This window comes from Bombina bombina, chromosome 1 (genome assembly GCF_027579735.1).
Source record: "Bombina bombina isolate aBomBom1 chromosome 1, aBomBom1.pri, whole genome shotgun sequence".
Lineage (NCBI taxonomy): Eukaryota > Metazoa > Chordata > Amphibia > Anura > Bombinatoridae > Bombina > Bombina bombina.
In genome coordinates, this window is record NC_069499.1 from 635,185,942 (window position 1) to 635,209,637 (window position 23,696).

General features: G+C 38.2%; 1 protein-coding gene across 2 annotated transcripts in view; it reads left to right on the forward strand.

Moving 5' to 3' along the window:
• Positions 1-23,696, forward strand: part of LOC128645801 (ras-related protein Rab-6B) — a 118,632-nt gene that overhangs the window by 61,006 nt on the left and 33,930 nt on the right. Inside the window, exons 2-5 of one of the 2 annotated variants that reach the window (XM_053699049.1) lie at positions 1,718-1,776; positions 13,145-13,198; positions 21,260-21,368; positions 21,661-21,772. In XM_053699049.1, coding sequence (XP_053555024.1) covers positions 1,718-1,776; positions 13,145-13,198; positions 21,260-21,368; positions 21,661-21,772 — 334 coding nt within the window. The remainder of the gene's footprint in view (positions 1-1,717; positions 1,777-13,144; positions 13,199-21,259; positions 21,369-21,660; positions 21,773-23,696) is intronic. The other variant, XM_053699050.1, reaches the window with a different exon arrangement.

Here is a 23,696-nt window from a genome sequence, read left to right on the forward strand (position 1 = left end):
GGGCTAGGTATTTAATGTTTGTTTCTTGCGTTTTAGCCTAAACTGACGCTTTTTTATGGTTTTGGAATATCTTTGACCATTCTATGTAGTTTATGTCTGTGTAGTTCCTTATGCCACTTACGGCAATAGGATGGGAGCTGTTCTTCTTCAATGGTGAGGAGCATTTTGTATAACTTTGAGACTATATGTCGGGGGTAGAGTGATAAGCACATGGTTTCAAACGGGGTTAGCTGCCTCGTCATGTTAGATCTCTGTTTGTGTGTCGCTAAGTAGTGTGATATTTGTGCTTGCGTAAACCAAAATAGAGGTGTGTTCCCCTTTATTTCCGCTAATTCTTCACATGAAACAACCTTATCTCCTGATAGCAACTACACTATTTTAATTGACATTGCAAATCGTGAGCGCTGTTCCTCGGCAGAATCCTGGAGGATTAGCAGCCACTTTGTGTCAACCAGGAGTTCTTAGGAATCTAGATAGCACTTAAGAACTTAACCTTGTTTGCTTATTTTATTATATATATAAATGTGTGTGGTATAATAGAATACATTCCCTTTTTTCATCTTTTGTCACCCAGGGAAAGAATTAGGGTGGGGGGCAAACCTGCTGCTCCCCTAAACATTTAAATGGACAGTAAGCACCTTGTAATTGCAAGTTACTCCTTATGTGTTGACATCAGTCAAATCTTGATTTTTAAAGCATGTTAAAGTAAATGTAAAGTTGAAGGATTAAGCAAGCGCTCTCCATGGTGCTGAACCTAAAATGGGCTGGCTGCTAAGATTTACATTCCTGCTTTTAAAATAAAGAAAGCAAGAGAACGAAGAAAAAATTATAATAGTATATTAGAAAGTTGCTTAAAATGTCATGCTCTATCTGAATCAAGAAAGAAAAAATGTGAATTCAGTGTCCCTTTAAGGAAAAGAAGTACAAAGTAAACTTTCAAGTCATGTCATTTTTGCTTTGGTTTGTTTTTCTATCTTCCATACATTTCTTTATATGTTCCTTAGAGAGAATGGAAGAAAGCACTTAAAGTGATAGTAAATCCAAGCATTTAAAAAACGCTAAGATTTACCATCACTAATATTCAAGGGGAGATTCATTCATCAACCTTGTAAAAAAGGTTGCTAAACTCACCCTTTCTGTGCCTTTGCACGTCGCTAATTTCAGCATCTCCGGCCACCTATGGCACAACAATCTCCTTCAATGAGGTGACGTTTGCACCTCTGAACCAATATCGGTGCATGTCAACTGACAGGTTTCTGTATGCACGCATCGCTATTCGTTCAGTGGTGCAAGCGGCACCTCATTGGTAGAAGATTGTTGTGCCGTGGGTGCCCTGCACCGCTGAATTTAGGAATGTGCAACGGCACAGAGGGTGAGTTTAGCATCCTTTTTTTTTTTTTTTTTTTTTTTTTTACAAGGTTGATGAATGAAACTCCCCTTGATTTGAGTTTGTTAAACGCTTGGATTTACCATCACTTTAATTTGCTGACAAATTTGATATAAATATTCCAGCATTTGCCACAAACATTATTAAAGTGAATCAGACAACAGCTCTTCTTGCTGGTACACCCCCTCTTCTCAGATAGTACAGGCAAAATATTAAGATAAAATGCAGGTACCTTTTGGGAGACAACATCATTAGCCTGCAGACCTTTAAGTCAACCGTTAAACCTTAATATATCCATTTGGCCTACTTTGTATTTTTTTGCCCCTGCAGTTGGAAAGACCTCTCTCATCACCCGGTTCATGTATGACAGCTTTGACAACACATACCAGGTGAGTATTTAAATTTCTAACCCCTGGTTGAACAGCAATAACATTAGGATGCTTATTATAGGTTTAAAAGATTAATCTGGTCCAAGGATTATGACGAACATGATGTTCTTAGTGTCTTCCTTGATTATCAGTAGCCTGTTTGTAGGTTAGCATAGTCACCCAATCACGGTTTGTTTTCCTTGGTCTCTCGTAGAGAGTGTCAGTATGAATACTGGTAAATTTAAGTCTTTTATTTATCATCGAAAGTTTATCAAAAAAAATTGGTGGCCAAGTAGCTAGAATCCTAGTGATGGCTTAAAAATGTTGTTTCCATCTAAATGTTGTGTTTAACATAGATTTATGAAAAAATTTCTAGAATTTAAATTAAAATGTGTGTTTGACAGACCTATCGAAAAAACAAACCATACTTGATGGGTTTTTTAATGCTTCACAATTGGAATAAATACCTCTTAAAAGGGTATTAAACATCTCTTATGTGTAAAAAATTGTACTTTGTTCCACTTTTCTAGAGGCCAAAAAGCAAAATCTGTAACCTAGGTTTTCAAAATGCTGCGTATCGCATAAAACAATTGATTTTTTACATTTGCTGGGTACAGAATTTGCTTTTGTCCCACGCTCCATAGAGAGTCCAAAAACAGAATTTTTAAACAAAGCAAGTGGTGTTTAATGCCCTTTTAACTGTTGGGTGACATTTTTATGCACGCAACTAAAATGTTTTCCAGTCTTCATTTGACAGTGTTTGACAAAAAAAACTTATTTTTCTTTTATTTTATTTTTTTTCCAGGAAACGTTAATACTTTACTTTCTGAAAGGGACATGAAACCTTTTTTTTCTTTCATGATTCAGATCGAGCATGCAATTTTGAACTTTCTAATTTACTTCTATTATCTAATTTGCTTCATGCTCTTGGTATCCTTTGTTGAAAAACCATACCTAGGTAGGCTAAGGAGCTGGGAGCTAGCTGCGGATTGGTGGCTGCACATATATAACAACAGAGTGAAGCAAAATTGATAATAGAAATAAATTGTAAAGCTGTTTTAAATTGTATGTTCTGTCTCAATCATGAAAGAGAAATGTTGGGTTTTATGTCTCTTTAAGATGGTGAGAATCCATGATTCCTTACTGTTGTGAATTCATCACTTGGCCACCAGGAGGAGGTAAAGTCACCCTACACCAATAGCTTTAATATCAATCCTAGTTCCCTGTACCTCCAAGTCTTTTTTGCCTCTATAGGAGCAGGTGAAGAGGGAGGTGCTCAGAATTTCATTTAAGAAATTAAAGGATCTTTGATCCCACATTCCCCTCATAAGGTGAAACTTGGAAGAGAGGTGTATAGGAGAGTACTGGCTGTGTAATGTAAATCTTCTGCTGGAGTTGTGTTCACAAGCCTCCCTCAAGTGTCGCTGGGACTGGTCTTCAGTCACCTCCAGTTAGACCATGTAGATGTACTCCCTCAGTATATCCTCTACTGTATCCTGATACTACATCCAGGTAAGATCAGTGGAATGGACATTTGCTGGGTAAGAACCTGCATTGCTCACACAGCCCACAGTGTACATAATAGCAAACCTTCAGCAAGACACAGCTGAGTTCACAGCCATAAGTTTCAGGATAAGCTCTTTTACAGACACATATTTGTATTTGTTACATCCGGTTGCTCAATGATGTGATATGTTTATCACTGGTGTTGCCCTTAAATGTATTTGGATTTTACTTTGCTCCTTGCGAGTTGTGTGTTTTATTGCACATTTTCTGTTAATCTAATAAACCTAATTTCACTACTGAAATATTACTATGTCCTTCAGTTATTTGATAGATCAAAATGAAATTGCTGATCCAAACACCCAATTATTAATAAATTAAAATCATGGAAATTGTCAGGGGTGCCTAAACTTTTGCATACAAAAAAAAATATATATATATATATATATATATATATATATATATATATATATATATATATATATATATATATATATATATATTCTTCAACAAACTACAAGAGGAGAACAAGGACCATCAAAAATTTCTTAAGGCCCTGTATAGATAGGGAATCAAGCACTCTTTTTTTTTTTTTTTTTTTATAAAAAAAATAGCTCAAAAGTGTAGCTAAATTAAACAATTGGAATGAATCTCTGACCAGTACAATCACTGAGAACAAAAAATAATTTATTAATAGTACAGAAAGAAGTAAATCCTAACTGTCTAAACATAGCAATAGGCTAGTTGTGTGCTGGCCTTGGGTATATGTTAGCAACACAAAGTAAAGTATGTTGAACAAACAATATAGTACATGTGGCCAATTAAAACCCTGAAGATGTGCACATCATAATATTGGCAAAAATACAATCCAAAGACACCTAGTACACTGCTACACCAAAGCTGTACACGGTACCCAAGTCAATACAAGGGATAATTACCGGACATGTAAATTTTTAGGGATCTAAGTAGTGATAGGTGCTTTGTAAAGATTTCAGGAACAACAATAATGGCAGTATAGCAACAATTACAAAAAATTACATGCAAGTATGAAGAATAACTATTGCAATGGTTATTAGCAATAAGATAGATAGTGGAACATAGTAATACATCCTCCATAATGAATTGCCTCAGTACAGCAGTTACATAGAGACACAGCAGTTTACATAGAGATGCCTGCATATATTGAGATAAAATTCTCACAAGAGTGTATTGCTGAAGAAAACAACCAAATCACACCAGGATGATTTTCCACATATAGCGGTATTGTCTTCAGCCAGACTTTAGCAAAATGGGATAAGTGCTGCCAAAGCTGCATGCGTGTTAGTAAAGCATAGTACTTCTTACTGCTGAAGATGTTGTGTGAAAGCAGCAAACAAGCCAAATGAGCAGTGGGAGTCAGTCCAGGCTAACCCCCCATTTTGCAAGTGAAAGCAGCTATATTCCTGTGTTAAACCATAAGCATGCACTTATCTGATTCTGGAGGTGTCCACAATTGAGGTCTGCTGTTTGTTACCGGTTGCCTGCTGAAATACTGCCTTGTAATTGAGTCCCATGAAACAGTTTGCTGAGCCAGTTGAATGCTGCACGCTGAGACTGCAGCGTGGTAGGACTGTGTGCTTACTTCCTGGTTGGTCACATGTGCGTCTGTGATCCAATGCCTACGATCCTGATCGTTTCACCCACAATGCCAAATGATAGGCGGGGCTTCCTCAGGGCGGATGGATCTTAGCCCTGCTGGGAGGGAATATATCCACAAAGACTCCTCCCAGTTTTAACCAATTATGTACCTTAATCTTGATGCTAAACAATGTGTAACATACATACCAAACCTAACTAATTCTAAAGAAGAAGGAAGTAACTAGCAAAAAAGTTGATGAGACATAATAAGTCAAATTAGTTAATGACATTCACAGTTGCAAATAAAAAAAATAAAAAAATTAAAAAATGAAAAACAAAAGATAAGCAAAAGAATGAAATAAGTAGTCTTTAATTAAAATTGAAACTAAAATTAGAAACTCAGGGAGCAAGTAATGATGTTAGAAAGCTATTCATATTCATAACATCCAAATACTCTAATATACATGAATATTATAATAGAAAGGGGCTTTTTTAGATGAAACTAGCCATATCCAACTTTTCATTAAGACCAACTGGCGAAAGAGTGTTCAAAGTAAATATCCACTTACACTCTTTTTGGAGCAGACATTTATCATTGTCCCCCCCTCTTCCATGCACAATACCTTTGTCTATACCTGTAAAGCGTAGACAACCTGGGTTGCTGTTATGTACAGCTTGATAATGTCTCGCAATGCTGCTAGATTGTATTTTACCTTTAATATATCGTCCCTATGTTCCTTTATACGATCTTTGAAGATACCTTTCGTTTTGCCCACGTAAAACGCCGGGCAAGAATATTCCAGGAGATACACAACCCACTCCGTATTGCAATTGAAGAAGTAATTAATCTGAAAAGATTTTTTACTATTGCCAGAATATGTCTTGGTCCTTTTCATAAAATCACATGTCACACACTTTCCACAAGGAAAGTTGCCATTAGGGATGTGCTTCTTAAGCCAATTTCCTTCTTTTTCTGTGGGTTTAAATTGGCTCGAGACCAGGTTATCTTTGAGATTTTTTGCTCTTTTTGCTATATGATACCTCATTACTTTGAGGTTAAAGACAAATGAGGTCTCCTGCGATATAGCAATTCGTTCCTGACCACAAGGAGTTTCTAGACATCAATGAAGTCTTCAAATGAGATCAGCATTGGAATGCAGTCCCTCTCCTCAGAAGATCATCTCTTACCTCATATGAGTGAGGGTATTTTGTGTAGACTGATTGTCTTTTGAGGTTTGTTTGTTTCCTGTTGCCTGCATTCTCTTCATGGCTGCAGGTCAAGGGCGCTTACAGATGTAGCTACATGCAATGTGTGGCTTGTGATTATCTGCAAGTGGGGAGGGGTATAGGAGCTTGGTTACAGGGGAAGCATTTAAACACTTCTCCTGTTTAAACTGTAGGTTGATTTATGTTGTGTATCTCCTGACATGTACCCAATATGGGAAACAATATGTAGGGCTCACGAGTAGTGGAATCAGGTATAGGATACGTTAGCACCTCTCAAGCATAAAACAGGGTAAAGCATTTTAAGGAAGTACACAACAAAAATGCAAATACGCTACGATGGACAATAATTAATTGAGGTTGTGAGATGTAAAGAGAGGAGAGTTGACAGGGATAAACTCCTGCAAAAAAGGGAGGTTTTTTGGATACACAGGCTCAGGGCCCCTGATGGATTTAATATAGACTATGATGTCATTAATTTTTGGGAATAGCTGGCCTGGACCTGTGTACACAATGAACCGCATCTAAAGAGCCTGTGCCATATATATATATATATTTATTCAGATGAGAATTTGCCCATTCTGTTTAAAATGCACATTAATCTGGAAGTAGGAGCTAATAATGTTTAATGAATAGTAATAATATTCCAGGAATGTATTAGTGAATGCTGTAGACACAGATATTATATTACGTGAAATGTACTTGTAAGAACCCCTTTTTAACAAGTGTCCATTGTGTGGGAGTGCTCCTCTATCTATCGTTTGTGCATTCACTTCAAGCACACAGACATACAGTATTTACTATTTGGACTTTCTACTTCGTTTTTTATTTCTTTGGACCAATTCAGTTTTATGTTTTGTATTATATTGAATCATATTTTATACAGATTTTTTTAGATTTGAGGCAGAGATATATATTCTTATAATTTTTATTATTCACGCTGTGTAATAATTTCCTTAGTTTTTTATTTCTTTACGGCTATAATCTTTTGAGGGTTCAGGGTTATTGTAATTATTACACATAGCAGCTTTACATATAATTTCAATCCCATTTGAGTGCTTTCATATAATTATCAGTGATTTTAGTTATTGTTCCTTATCCTTCTAGATATGTTATGGGTAAAGTAAGATATCCGGGTAATCCTAGGATTACCTGGGTAAAATGGACATTACCCAAGTGGCTGTGGGTAAAGCCCGATGTACTGTAATTTTCCCATTAACACAATTTCTTTATTTTTACCTCTGCCTAAGTGGCATCCACCACAAGTGAACCCTGGGATATGAGGTTTACAAGTGGGGGCAAAAAAAGATACTTAAGATGGGGGAATTACAGTGCATCGTATATATGTTTGATGCAGTGACTCGAAGCGGATGCACTCTGAGGAGATTTATGATCTTACATCGGGCTTTATCCACAGCTGCTTGGGTAATGTCTGTTTTTCCCGATACCCAATATCTGACTTTACCCATAGCATATATATATTTACCTATAGCATATATATATATATATATATATATATATATATATATATATATATATATATATATATACTGAATGCAGGATAAGATATAGTAGATAGAAGACAGCACTCTCTGGACTTACAATATAATGCAACAAGTGCCATTTATTTAAGTGATTTTTCGGGGAATACACCCCTTCATCAGATCAACCAGGGTTGGTCTGATGAAGGGGTGTATCCCCAGAAACGTCACTTAAATAAAAGGCACTTGTTGCATTATATTGTAAGTCCAGAGTGATGTCTTCTATCTACTATATTTTATCCTGCATTCAGCATATTTCTCTCCTATCTATCTATCTCTATCTATCTATCTATCTATCTATCTATCTATATATATATATATATATATATATATATATATATATATATATATATATATACAAAATTACACACATACATATACACACATATATACATATACACACATATTTTAATAAATATTTATATGCACACACATATATGTATATGTATACGCTTTTTCACACTTGGTGTCCCAGTGAACAAGGTATCCGGTTGGTACCGAAACGTTTGGGGAATATGCCTTTTTAATGCTTTCTTAATAAAAGTGACGTTTTACTATGAAAATCCGGTGAGTGCAGTGTCTATTCTGGAGTGAATGGAGTGGAATATATCTTTTTTATATATATATATATATATATACTGAATGCAGGATAAGATATAGTAGATAGAAGACAGCACTCTCTGGACTTACAATATAATGCAACAAGTGCCATTTATTTAAGTGATTTTTCGGGGAATACACCCCTTCATCAGATCAACCAGGGTTGGTCTGATGAAGGGGTGTATCCCCAGAAACGTCACTTAAATAAAAGGCACTTGTTGCATTATATTGTAAGTCCAGAGTGATGTCTTCTATCTACTATATTTTATCCTGCATTCAGCATATTTCTCTCCTATCTATCTATCTCTATCTATCTATCTATCTATCTATCTATATATATATATATATATATATATATATATATATATATATATATATATATACAAAATTACACACATACATATACACACATATATACATATACACACATATATACATATACACACATATTTTAATAAATATTTATATGCACACACATATATGTATATGTATACGCTTTTTCACACTTGGTGTCCCAGTGAACAAGGTATCCGGTTGGTACCGAAACGTTTGGGGAATATGCCTTTTTAATGCTTTCTTAATAAAAGTGACGTTTTACTATGAAAATCCGGTGAGTGCAGTGTCTATTCTGGAGTGAATGGAGTGGAATATATCTTTTTTATATATATATATATATATATATATATATATATATATATATATATATATATATATATATATATATATATATATATATATATATATATATATATATATATATGTGGTTTACTTGTTCCTACTTTACTGCTTTTCACTTTATCCCTATAAAGTGATTCTTGTGCTGTCGTTTGTCAATGCCTGCTATTATCTCTGTGTTTCTGTTTAATTCACTATATCGGTTATAGAGCAGACTGGACCTGTCCCTTCTGGTTAGACCCATTAGAGGGTAGATATACAGATTTTCTTTTTTCATCTATCAAATTGTATGCTTTCCAAATTGGTTACTGTCTGTCCTCCAGCTAAACTTTGCAGTACTTGCTTCAATTCTGTATTACAGTTTTAAATGTTGTCTTCTAATGTAAATTCAGTCTGCCCTAATCAGTGAATATTACTTAGGGTGGCGCTACTGATTTTACTACAGGATTTAATGATTACTTAAATTCCACTATTTCTGAGGTTCTGGGTGCTATACTGCCATCAAGTAAGCATAAATGTATGTCCTATATTTCTTCTACTAGGGGTGATTTACTTTCTATTTCTGCTCTGTCAAGCCAGTCCAGGTACTGTACCTTACTCTGACCTCTCTCCTTCCCCTTCTGAGGGTGAACTGTTTTCTGAAGACTTGTCCTCAAATTCGGATCAGGAAGTTGAACATCCCTACATATCTGCTTAGGGAGGTTTTACAGGCTTTAGGGGTCCAGCTTTCTAAACCTGTTGAGGATAAAATATCTTGTTCTTATTTTCAAACCAAAATCTAAGTCTATTGAAGTTTTTCCAGTTCCAGTAGCAGCCTCAGACATTTTCCAAGGAATAGGACAAGCCTGGAGTTCCATTTATTCCTTCTTTTAAATTTCAAAAGTTGTTTCTGGTTCCAACTACTAATTTGGAACTCTGAAAACATTCCAAAAGTGGATGGAGCAATCTCTACATCGGCTAAAAGAACCACAATCCCTCTAGATGATATCACTTTCTTCAGAAATCCTATGGATAGGAAGCTGGAACGTTTCTTAGGAAAGCCTACCTTTAAGGGGTCTATTATTCCAACCAGCTATGGGTATCGCTTGTGTTGCGGGTGCAACATCTCTCTGGTGCAATTCTTTCATTTGAGTTGGTGTCGGATGAAGTTTTCTTAGAGGATATTCAAGAATGTATTCAGTTCTTAAGGTTTGCAAACTCATTCATTTGTGACGCAGTAATTTAAATTATTCACATTAATGCTAAGAATATGGCTCTGGTATTTCTTACTGGAAGGACTCTATGGTTGAAATCGTGGTCTGTAGTCATGGTTTCAAAGACCAGACTTTTTTCCTTATCTTTTCAAGGACAGATCTTGTTTGGACTCTATTATTTCCACTGTTAAATGCGGCAAGATAACTTTTTTACCCCAGGATAAAAAATCTAGATCGAAGGCTAGATCCAATAATAGTTTTAATGTCTTTGGTCAGTCCAGAAACCAAAAGTCATCTTCCCAGAAGTCAGATTCCACAAAGTCTATCTGGATGCCCAATCGGCAGACTAAAAGGTCCCCTTCCAATGCAAAATCTGCATTAAGGTGCAGCCCCCGATCCAGACTCGTTTTGGTATGCAGTTCAATTACTTTTTTAGAAGGCCTGGTTTCACTCTGTTCAGGACTCCTGGGTAATGGACATTGAGATTATCTCTCAAGGTTACAGAATATGTTTTCTCGATCACTGCCTCGTCGAGGGAGGTTTCTTTTTGTCTCAGGTTTCAGAGACCAGAAAATAGATCAGCATTCCTTCAATGTGTTCAGGATCTAGAGGATATGGGAGTGAATGCCTCCCTGTTCCTCTGTCAGAACAAGGGAAGGGACTCTATTCCATTCTGTTTATTGTTCCAAAAATCGGGGTAACATTCAGACCCATTCTGGATCTTAAAAATTTAAACAAGTTTTTGAGAGTTCCCTCATTCAAGATGGAAACAATCAAATCTATTCTTCCCTTAGTCCTGCAAGGTCATTTTATGACAACCATTGACTTAAAGGATGCCTACCTGCATATTCCTGTTCACAAAGAACATCACCAGAAGAAGGAAGCAGATTATTTGAGTCCTCAGACTTTACACTCAGGAAATGGTCTCTCAATCAGGAGATTTTCGGTTAGTTGGTTCATTGCTGGGTTCTCACAGATAGGGGTCGAGGTCGAGAAACCCTCAAGCGCAATTGATAGATGCTCTAGCAGGTCCTTGGCTCTTTATCTAGTTTATCTGTTTCCTCCAAATGCGCTTCTGCTGAAGGGTGATTGCTCGGATCAAACAGGATTGTACTTGAGCAATTCTAATAGCTCCTGCTTGGCTCTGCAGGACTTGGTATGCCAATCTGGTTTTGATTTCTAGCGCTTCTCTGTGGTGTCTTCCACAGCATCCAGATCTGTTGTCTCAAAGTCCTTTCTTTTATCAAAATATTCAATCTCTCAGTTTGGGAAAGAAGCAATTGTTGAACTTCCAAGAATTCAAAGGGCTTTTTCTGCCTCAATGGTAGATACCTTAATTCAAGCTTGTAAGCCACTTACTAGCAAGATTTATCATAAGGTTTGGAAAGCCGATCTTTCTTCGTGTCTGGAATATGTCTATATGTGGGATTCCTTTAGGACTCCCCAAATTTTGCAATTTTCCAAGATGAATTAGACATGCGATTGTCGGCAAGCACTTTGAAGGTCATATTTGTGCACTTTCAGTCCTATTACATAGGAAACTGGCTCGACTTCCAGATATTCAAGCTTTTGCTCTGGTTAGACTCAGACTTGTTATCAAACCAATTACTCCCCCATGGAATCTTAAATTGGTCTTAAGAGTTTTACAATCTCCTCCATTTGAACCGATGCACGCCATGGACCTTCAACTGTTGTCTTGGAAGGTTTTGTTTCTGTTCGCTATTTCTGTGGCCAGGAGGGTATCTGAGTTGTCAGCTCTTTCCTGTAATGTCCCGTATCTAGTGTTCCATTAGGACAAGGCAGTTATATGTACTTTGTTCAGCTTCTTACCTAAGGTGGTTTCATCTGAAAATATTAAATGGATATGAAACCCAAACTTTTTATTTCATGATTCTGAATGATCATGTTTTTTTTAACAACTTTCTAATTTACTTCTATTTTTACTTCATGCTCTTGGTATTTTTTGTTGAAAATCAGGGATGTATACTTAGGACCCAGCCCATTCTAGAGCACTATATAGCAGTACTACTTCCTGCCATTTTGTGCTCCAGATGCCTATCTCGCTATCTCTTCAATACAGAGTATCATGGGAACTAAGTAAATTTTATAATAGAAGTAAATTGGAAACATTTTTTAAATGGTATGATCTGTCTGAATCACAAATAATTTTTTTAGGTTTCATTCTGGGTTTCATTTAATCAGGAAATTGTGGTTCCCTCTTTATGTCCTAACCCAAAAATTTCCAATGAGAGATTGTTGCACAATTTGGATGTGGTCAGGGCATTGACCTGTTCTATTTGCAAGCTACCACGGACTTTCACCAATCCTCTAGCTTATTTGTTGTGTTCTCAGGTCACTTTAAGGACACTTACTTTTAGCTTCATGGTTAAAAAATCGGATCCATAGGGATTACTTAGAGGAGGGTGGATTACAGCTAATTCAACTCGTTCAGTGTCTACTTCTTGGGCCTTCAAAAATTACGCTTCAGTAGACCAAATTTGCAAGGCTGCAACTTGGTCGTCTTTGCATACTTTTACTAATTGTTATCATGTTAATGTATTTGCTTCGGCTGAGGCAGCTTTTGGCAGAAAGGTTCTTAAGGCGGTAGTTACTGGTAAATAGGTGCCTGCCTGCTTGTTTTTCCTTTTTTTTTATGGACTCTCATCATAATTTTATTCTTACCTGATAAATTCCTTTCTTTATCGTGAGAGTCCACGAACCTGCCCATTTTTGGTTTGTACTAGTTTGCAGCAGTTCTAGTTATACCTCTTTACCCTACTGTCTATCTTACTTCTGTTCTACTGTTCTTGGCTATATAAAAGACTGGGAGGTACTGGGAAGTGGGAGAGATATTAAAGCTCTTGTGTATGTATTTGCCTCCTCCTGGTGGCCAGGTAATGAATTCCCAGCAGCAAGGAATCAGGGATTCTCAGCACCAAGAAAGTAAGAAATGTATCGGGTAAGAATACATTTTTGTTTTTGCACTCTAGTTTTTGACCCAACTGAGTTTTCTGAGCTTCTCTGTTTCCTCTACAGGCCACGATTGGTATAGATTTCCTCTCCAAGACCATGTACCTGGAGGATCGCACAGTGAGTAAATGAGCACTCTTCACATTTGGCACAATAACTTGCCATCATATAACTAGTGTATATGCCACAGTTTGATGCTGAATGCTTCTTTTTTAGCAGTGGTTGGCACATTATAGAATTTCTGTTGAAAATAATCAGACTTAAAAATCTAGTGTGTGGCAGTGCATAAAAATACTGAAAACCTTTAAACCTTATTTTTACATAGTGAATGCATGGCTTTTATATAATATGTTCAATTTTAAATCCACTCTATAAATATGTGTAGCCTTTTAGTGCAATTTAATTGTTTGCTAGAAATCTGTAATTTTCACTGATAACCATTTAATCTCAGATCATCATTAAAGTACAGTTTTGGAACCCTGGAGTGTACTAGCAGGTTGTGTAACATCACATATTTTATCTACTCGGTGTGAATTATAACTCATTTCTTAGTAGTAATAAACTACTAATGGGTTCCTATTCTGTATAGAAAGTTAAGGTTAAAGAGATTTAGTTTTTTAGGATCTCTTCTAACTCGCTATCATATATGGATACATAGATATATTCAGGGCTCAAAATTTCCACTAGCCATTGGTGAGTGGAAATTTAACAGTGGCGAGTGAATGTTTACAAATATTATCTAAAGGGATATTATATATCCATGAAAGGGCAAGGTTATGTTATTCCTCTAGGTATATAGGGACGCCATTAGTGCTTAGACTGCTACTTCTGAGAGGATAAACTGGGGAAGAGAGAAATTGGAGAGGAAAAGTGAAAGTGGAGAAAAATATAGCATTTAGAAAATCTGCAAAACAAACGGTGTGATAACTGTTCTAAAATACAGGAGTGCACATTTATATTGCTCTTATTATGGTCACCAGTTTTTAGCAGGCTGTATACGTATTAATAAAAAGACCTGGGAACGAACAATAGCATAATAGATTGTTCTATGGCTATTTACCACCCAAGAAGCAGCCTATTTTTGCTCAACATGTGCCTTTCACAGAGAAGAACTTTACTGTAGCATATCAGTCTGATCCTGACTTAAAGGGACAGTCAACACAAAAATTACTATTACTTATTTAGATTAGTTAATTAATTATCTTTACATCAAACTCTAGCCCAATTTTCATCTAAATAAACTTTGGCAGAAAATACACTTACTAGATCTCATCTAGCTGTTTTGAAATGGCCACCTGACTCCTCCTTCTCTTACGTCTCCCAAAAGCTTGAACTGCAGCACTTGTTCAGGATCCTCTCGAGTCTCGTGCCTGCGCGCTCCTTTCATTCAGTTCAGTGAGACACCCCCTCACACTATTTCCTCTCACTTCCTTTCAGTTCTGTCTGCACAAACACACCCACACGCTTACGAGCAGCAGAAGTATGATGGAGAGGCAGGCAATGGTTGTCTTTATATAATTTTTACTAAAATATACGCTCAAACCAAAAGTAAAGACATGAATGGACAAAAATCGTTACTGTATGTGAACTATTGAAAATATGCTGTGACATTTGCATTGAAACGCAACGTAACGGTGACACCCTCTCCGGTTATTAGTTTGTTAGCAGAGCTACTGTATTCATATTACAGTATCACCTCAGTCACTTGTCATTTGTAAACAGAACATGTTGCTCAGCGTTGTTATAGTGGTGCGCAGCCTGCGACTCTGGTTTGTCCTTGCCAGATGCCGGTAAGTACACAGAACTGTAACTGAAATACTGAGGTATAATACATAGGGTGTTCGCACTTATTGTGTATTATTTGCATAATGCGCTGGTAAGGAACCCCTTATTTATTAATATGATAAATTAATATGAATCATGCTTTCTGCAGGGCTATCTTTAGGAGACAAGTGCCAAGCTAAAAGACAAAACAGTTTTTTTCCCCCTCAGATAATCTCCTTTTTCCGTACCAACTGATTATATAGATGTCTTGGCACTTACGGTAACCTGTTTCCTAAAGATAGCCCTGCAGCAAGCATGATTCATATTAATTTAACTTATTAATAAATAAGGGGTTCCTTACCAGCCGCATTTTTGTCTGTCAAACAGTATTTCTCTAATAGTGGAAGTTAGAGTGATGCCCCTTGTTTTTTTACAGCTACATATACAGCTAGCAGCCTTAGCGATCTGTTTAGCTAGCAGCCTTGGTTGTTCACAGAGCGTGTGGATTCCCTTCCGTTGCCTCCGCCCCGTTTACCCTTGTTACTCCTCGTAGAAACAGCTTTTAAAATCCTTCAGCAAGCCCTGCAGCAAGCATGATTCATATTAATTTAACAGGGTTAAACAAAATTGCCATAATTCTAAATATTCCATAAGCTTAAAAAGGTCGCCTCACAGGTCGAGTGAAGGATTTTAAAAGCCGCTTCTACAAGGAGTAACAAGGGTAAACGGGGCGGAGGCAACGGAAGGGAATCCACACGCTCTGTGAACAACCAAGGCTGCTAGCTAAACAGATCGCTAAGACTGCTAGCTGTAGATGTAGCTGTAAAAAACAAGGGGCATCACCCTAACTTCCACTATTAGAGAAATACTGTTTGACAGACAAAAATGTGGCTGGTAAGGAACCCCTTATTTATTAATATGTTAAATTAATATGAATCATGCTTGCTGCAGGGCTATCTTTAGGAGACAGGTTACCGTAAGTGCCAAGACATCTATATAATCAGTTGGTACGGAAAAAGGAGATTATCTGAGGGGGAAAAAAACAGTTTTGTCTTTTAGCTTGGCACTTACGGTAACCTGTCTCCTAAAGATAGCCCTGCAGCAAGCATGATTCATATAAATTTATCATATTAATAAATAAGGGGTTCCTTACCAGCCGCATTATGCAAATAATACACAATAAGTTTGAACACCCTATGTATTATACCTCAGTATTTCAGTGACAACTCTGTGTACTTACCGGCATCTGGCAAGGACAAACCAGAGTCGCAGGCTGCGCACCACTATAACAATGCACTGAGCAACATGTTCTGTTTACAAATGACAAGTGACTGAGGTGATACTGTAATATGAATACAGTAGCTCTGCTAACAAACTAATAACCGGAGAGGGTGTCACTGTTACGTTGCGTTACAATGCAAATGTCAATTTTCAATAGTTCATACAGTAACGATTTTTGTCCATTCATGTCTTTACTTTTGGTTTGAGCGTATATTTTAGTAAAAATTATATAAAGACAACCATTGCCTGCCTCTCCATCATACTTCTGCTGCTCGTAAGCGTGTGGGTGTGTTTGTGCAGACAGAACTAAAAGGAAGTGAGAGGAGATAGTGTGAGGAGGGTGTCTCACTGAACTGAATGAAAGGAGTGCGCAGGAACGAGACTCGAGAGGATCCTGAACTAGTGCTGCAGTTCAAGCTTTTGGGAGACGTCAGAGAAGGAGGAGTCAGGTGGCCATTTCAAAACAGCTAGATGAGATCTAGTAAGTGTATTTTCTGCCAAAGTTTATTTAGATAAAAATTGGGCTAGAGTTTGATGAAAAGATAATTAACTAATCTAAATAAGTAATAGTAATTTCTGTTTGACTGTCCCTTTAACAGTGCAGTCTAGCCCCGAAATACCAGGCAATCTCTCTCTGAACGAGAGAAACGGCAAAACGTACGTATTATGTTGTTGTTTTTTTCCAGCTACATGACATCCATTAGCCATATCAACTTTGTAAAATCCTACGTTGGCAATCTCCATATGTACCGGAGTCATGCCATATATGTAAATATAGTACAGTTCACTCCCTAAGCAAGGTTAAGCATTCAGATTTAACAATCCAAGACTGCAGTGAATACAAAGCTGTAAGATTGTACATACAGCACTCAAGGGATACACTCCTTGCATTGTTTTATATTGTGGCTCCCGCCACTCCTTAGCTCCCTCGCTTCCAACTGTAAGTAATAGAACAGTGTCACCCAAGAGCGGGCTTAACAGCCAATGTGATCGTCCTCCTTTCGGTTAGCAGGTAGACTCCATTCCTATAAGTCACAAGGCTGTACTGGCTTCCACTGTGCACTTATAGATCAGTGTCTGACGTCACACTCAGACGACATGCATTTTATGCTACACTTTTTTACATGGCCTGATCCAAACTGGTTGCTTCAATGAATTTATAGTAGCCTCTGTACCATACTCACATCTAGTGTGTACAATCATAACAAGTAATCATAAGAAAGCTAAAAATGTAAATGAAATACAAAAATGTATAAATACTTGTCACGGATGCCCCATCAATTAACTTTTAATAGGGATGTGAAATAGTAATTTTATTATCTCTCTCTCTCTCTCTCTCTAATCTCTATGTGTGTGTGTCACAGTGTGTCTCTCTAATCTGTCTCTTTCTCTATAATCTATATGTATTATATCATTTTTTAATTCTGTGAATAAATATCTAGTTTAAGGCTCTTTTCATGCCAAAAGGAAAAATATATAGTTCTCATAGGTAAATCAATAAAACAAAGGCACTACTTCTGTTTAATGGAGTGATAGTAGGAGAAAAAGAGGGTTTAAGAGAATGAATGCCCAGTGATAGGTGTGCCCTTACAAGATTCAGCGGTGGGTAGTGATTGACATCATAACCTGGGAAATAAATTAACTGAATAAAAGACAGGGTGAGTGGGAGTGGTGAATACAACCTCCTGGTGCACTGCTAATAGTTTAATCCAACAAGTATATGTATACCCAGACTCTGCAAAGGATACAAAGCAGACAAAGACAGGATCATCAACAATTAGCCTTTAATGCCCAATGCAAGTTTACACAAAACCGGCCTTAAGGCATAACATTTCAGCTCAAGCTAAAGCTTTTATCAAATGAAGGTCAAACAGAGTGGGAATTTCAAAGCAAAACTTTCCCAAAGTACAAGATATTTTTTTGCATTGGGCAATTAAGGCTGATTGTTGATGACCCTGTGTTTGCCTGCTTTGTATTCCTCTGGATGTTTTCTGAGTCTGGGTATACATATACGGGTGTGTATGTGTGTGTATGTGTATGTGTATATATGTATGTATATATATATATATATATATATATATATATATATATATATATATATACACATATATATATATATATATATATATATATATATATATATATAGTATCTCGCAAAAGTGAGTACACCCCTCCCTCACATTTTTGTAAATATTTTATTATATCTTTTCATGTGACAACACTGAAGAAATTACACTTTGCTACAAAGTAAAGTAGTGAGTGAACAGCCTGTATAGCAGTGCACATTTGCTGTCCCCTCAAAATAACTCAACACACAGCCATTAATGTCTAAACCGTTGGCAACAAAAGTGAGTACACCCCTAAGTGGAAATGTCCAAATTGGGCCCAATTAGCCATTTTCATGTGACTCGTTAGTGTTATAAGATCTCAGGTGTGAATGGTGAGCAGGTGTGTTAAATTTGGTGTTATAGCTCTCACACTCTCTTATACTGGTCACTGGAAGTTCAACATGGCACCTCATGGCAAAGAACTCTGAGGATCTGAAAAAAAGAATCATTGCTCTACATAAAGATGGCCTAGGCTCTAAGAAGATTGCCAAGACCCTAAAACTGAGCTGCAGCACGATGGGCAAGACCATACAGCGGTGTCACAGGACAGGTCCCACTCAGAACAGGCCTCGCCATGGTCGACCAAAGAAGTTGAGTGCACGTGCAAAGCGTCATATCCAGAAATTGTCTTTGGGAAATAGACATGTAAGTGCTGCCAGCATTGCTTCAGAGATTGAAGGGGCGGGGGGGGTCAACCTGTCAGTGCTCAGACCATACGCCGCACACTGCATCAAATTGGTCTGCGTGGCTGTCATCCCAGAAGGAAGCCTCTTTGAAAGATGATGCACAAGAAGGCGGCAAACAGTTTGCTGAAGACAAGCAGACTAAGGACATGGATTACCTGCTCTGTTTTTACTGTCATGTCGGATGTGTACCTTTTTAACGTCTAATAAATTTTCAGTTTTATCATAAGTTCTGGATTGAGAGCCTGCTGATTTTTTTTCTATTTTCTTACCTTTGGCAATCTGATCCCTTGCTCTCCGGCTACGGCTCTCCGTGCATGTAGTTGCTCTGTTTGTTTGGGACTCCTTTCCATACCGCTTTGCTTTGCGGTTTGGTATCTAGACTGACTTCCGGTTTATCGGGTGACCGGCCGGCTGCGTTTACTGTTTGTTTTCCTAAGGACATGGATTACTGTAACCATGTCCTGTGGTCCGATGAGACCAAGATAAACTTATTTGGTTCAGATGGTGTCAAGCGTGTCGCAGCAACCAGGTGAGGAGTACAAAGACAAGTGTGTCTTGCCTACAGTCAAGCATGGTGGTGGGAGTGTCATTGTCTGGGCCTGCATAAGTGCTGCCGGCACTGGGGAGCAACAGTTCATTAAGGGAACCATGAATGCCAACATGTACTGTGACATACTGAAGCAGAGCATGATCTCCTCCCTTCAGAGACTGGGCCGCAGGGCAATATTCCAGCATAACAACCCAAAACACACCTCCAAGACGCATAACCCTATTGAGCATCTGTGGGGCATCCTCAAATGGAAGGTGGGGAAGAGGAAGGTCTCTAACATCCACCAGCTCCGTGACGTTGTCATGGAGGAGTGGAAGAGGACTCCAGTGGCAATCTGTGAAGCTCTGGTGAACTCCATGCCCAAGAGGGTTAAGGCAGTGCTGGAAAATAATGGTGGCCACGCAAAATATTGACACTTTGGGCCCAATTTAAACATTTCCACTTAGGGGTGTACTCACTTGTGTTGCCAACGGTTTAGACATTAACCCTTTGAGTGCTAAGCACTTTCCCACCTGGGTGCTAAGGTGATTTAAGGTTTTTTTAAATTTATTTTTTTAACATTTTATTTGTAAATTTTTTTTTTTTTTTTTTTTTTTTTTTCAGATCCCCGTTGGAAAGGTTAGGCAATTACCTTTCCAACTGTGGGTCTTGGGGGTCTGTAGCTGCTTAGATGCCTGAGATACAGACGTCTAAGCAGCATGCCCCCTTAACCCTATACTTTGTATTGTAAATTTGTAATAAAGTTGCGCTGTGACGTCATTGCGTGTGACGTCACTGCGCAAAACGTGAAAGCCCGGCGATGCCTGTCACTATGCAGGCCCGATCGCCGGGGTAGGAGCGGGTAGGAGCCCCCAGATCTCCCTCAAGGTTGGGAGAGTGCTAGCGACGGCTCTGAGTGGGAAACTCTGCGACGGTTCAGAGCCGTCATTAGCACTCAAGGGGTTAATGGCTGTGTGTTGAGTTATTTTGAGGGGACAGCACATTTACACCATTATTCAGGCTGTACACTCACTACTTTACATTGCAGCAAAGTGTTATTTCTTCAGTGTTGTCACATGAAAAGATATAATAAAATATTTACAAAAATGTGAGGGTTGTACTCACTTTTGTGAGATACTGTGTGTATGTATATATATGTACGTGTATTTATATATGTATGTGTGTGTATGTGTATATATAATATATATATATATATATATATATATATATATATATATATATATATATATATATATATATATATATATATATATATATATAAATTCATTAAAATTATGGGGGGAGATAAAAAACTGAAATTAAAATCCTCCATGTCTCAAAATTAAATCAATGTAAATATTTGCATAGGAAATTAGTACATCTAGGCAAGTATCCCCGCTTGCTTTTCCCCAGAAATTCTTAATATACAATGTTTCCAATGCACAAGAGAATTGTGGGTAAGATATGCAAATTAGATATGCAAATTCTCAGTTTTTTCGCTTGCATAGTTACACAATATAGAGGATTGTGTTTTTTAAGGGGTTTGATTTCATTAAGCCTAGCGCATTACTAGTTAGTGTATTTGAGTATATTTAACATCCATCACTGAACTGCATCAGATTAGCTAGAAAATGTCCCTTAATGGTTAAAGTACAGTACAGATCCATATTAAGGCACTACATTTCAAAAACATATACTTACTAAGGTGTGGGCAATTCCCTTTGTTGGGGAGTGTTTCTTTTTCTCATCTTTTATGTTTTGTTCTTTCTACTTTTAAATCCGCTCTCTCGTGCTGCCCCTGAACTGGTACCAGCAGGTACGGCTGCAGCTCTGGGACACCGCCGGACAGGAACGCTTCCGCAGTCTAATTCCCAGCTATATCCGTGATTCCACTATCGCTGTTGTGGTGTATGATATTACAAGTGAGTAACATACAGAGCCTTCCCCAACTTCTCTGTTTGGCGACTTCTTTTTCTAAAGTAAAACAGGCTTGTGCTTTTGTTATCTAGGCTATTTAGTAGCACATTTGATGGGCCTAGATAAGTCTATATACTATAGTTTTTTCTTAGATATTTAATAGTTCAAAATCCTTTCAGAATTTAAATGTCCCTGCAGGATTATTTATTATGTATTTATTAAATTAATAGGTAATGGTGAGGGCATACACCGACTTATTTCCTTCCATCTCAAAATGTCCCTATCCTTTGCACACAGATCTGAACTCCTTCCAGCAAACATCCAAGTGGATAGATGATGTTCGGACAGAAAGAGGAAGTGATGTCATTATTATGCTTGTGGGGAACAAAACAGATCTGGCAGATAAGAGGTACCAGCAAGAGCAGCAATCTAACATGGTTAACTATCTTTAGCTCTCTCACTAAAGAAGTAAATATCTGCTGGTATCAAGCAGCACACCACAGAAGCTGAAATGTAATATTTCTTCTGTTATGTGTGATCAGTCCACGGGTCATCATTACTTCTGGGATATAACTCCTCCCCAACAGGAAATGCAAGAGGATTCACCCAGCAGAGCTGCATATAGCTCCTCCCCTCTACGTCACTCCCAGTCATTCTCTTGCACCCAACGACTAGATAGGATGTGTGAGAGGACTATGGTGAAAACTTACGGCTAAGTACTCAGGATTCGCCATTCAGGCACGTAGGGCGCTGTGGCTAAAATCCTGGTCAGCTGATGTAACTTCTAAGTCCAAATTACTTAATATACCTTTCAAAGGGCAAACTTTATTTGGGCCCGGTTTGAAAGAAATTATCGCTGACATTACAGGAGGTAAGGGCCACGCCCTGCCTCAAGACAAAGCCAAAGCTAAGGCTAGACAGTCTAATTTTCGTCCCTTTCGGAATTTCAAAGCAGGAGCAGCACCAACTTCCACTGCTCCAAAACAGGAAGGAGCCGTTGCTCGTTACAGACAAGGCTGGAAACCTAACCAGTCCTGGAACAAGGGCAAGCAGGCCAGGAAACCTGCTGCTGCCCCTAAGACAGCATGAATCGAGGGCCCCCGATCCGGGACCGGATCTAGTGGGGGGCAGACTCTCTCTCTTCGCCCAGGCTTGGGCAAGAGATGTTCAGGATCCCTGGGCGCTAGAGATCATATCTCAGGGATACCTTCTAGACTTCAAATTCTCTCCCCCAAGAGGGAGATTTCATCTGTCAAGGTTGTCAACAAACCAGATAAAGAAAGAAGCGTTTCTACGCTGTGTACAAGATCTGTTATTAATGGGAGTGATCCATCCGGTTCCGCGGTCGGAACAAGGACAAGGGTTTTACTCAAACCTGTTTGTGGTTCCCAAAAAAGAGGGAACTTTCAGGCCAATCTTGGATTTAAAGATCCTAAACAAATTCCTAAGAGTTCCATCGTTCAAAATGGAAACTATTCGGACAATCTTACCCATGATCCAAAAGGGTCAGTACATGACCACAGTGGATTTAAAGGATGCTTACCTTCACATACCGATTCACAAAGATCATTACCGGTATCTAAGGTTTGCCTTCTTAGACAGGCATTACCAGTTTGTAGCTCTTCCATTCGGATTGGCTACGGCTCCAAGAATCTTCACAAAGGTTCTGGGTGCCCTTCTGGCGGTACTAAGACCGCGAGGAATTTCGGTAGCTCCGTACCTAGACGACATTCTGATACAAGCTTCAAGCTTTCAAACTGCCAAGTCTCATACAGAGTTAGTTCTGGCATTTCTAAGGTCGCATGGATGGAAAGTGAACGAAAAGAAGAGTTCTCTCTTTCCTCTCACAAGAGTTCCATTCTTGGGGACTCTTATAGATTCTGTAGAAATGAAGATTTATCTGACAGAAGACAGATTAACAAAGCTTCTAAATGCATGCCGTGTCCTTCATTCCATTCAACTCCCGTCAGTAGCTCAATGCATGGAGGTGATCGGCTTAATGGTAGCAGCAATGGACATAGTACCCTTTGCACGTCTACATCTCAGACCGCTGCAATTGTGCATGCTGAGTCAGTGGAATGGGGATTACTCAGACTTGTCCCCTACTCTGAATCTGGATCAAGAGACCAGAAACTCTCTTCTATGGTGGCTTTCTCGGCCACATCTGTCCAGGGGGATGCCATTCAGCAGGCCGGACTGGACAATTGTAACAACAGACGCCAGCCTACTAGGTTGGGGCGCTGTCTGGAATTCTCTGAAGGCTCAGGGACAATGGAATCAGGAGGAAAGTCTCCTACCAATAAACATTCTGGAATTGAGAGCAGTTCTCAATG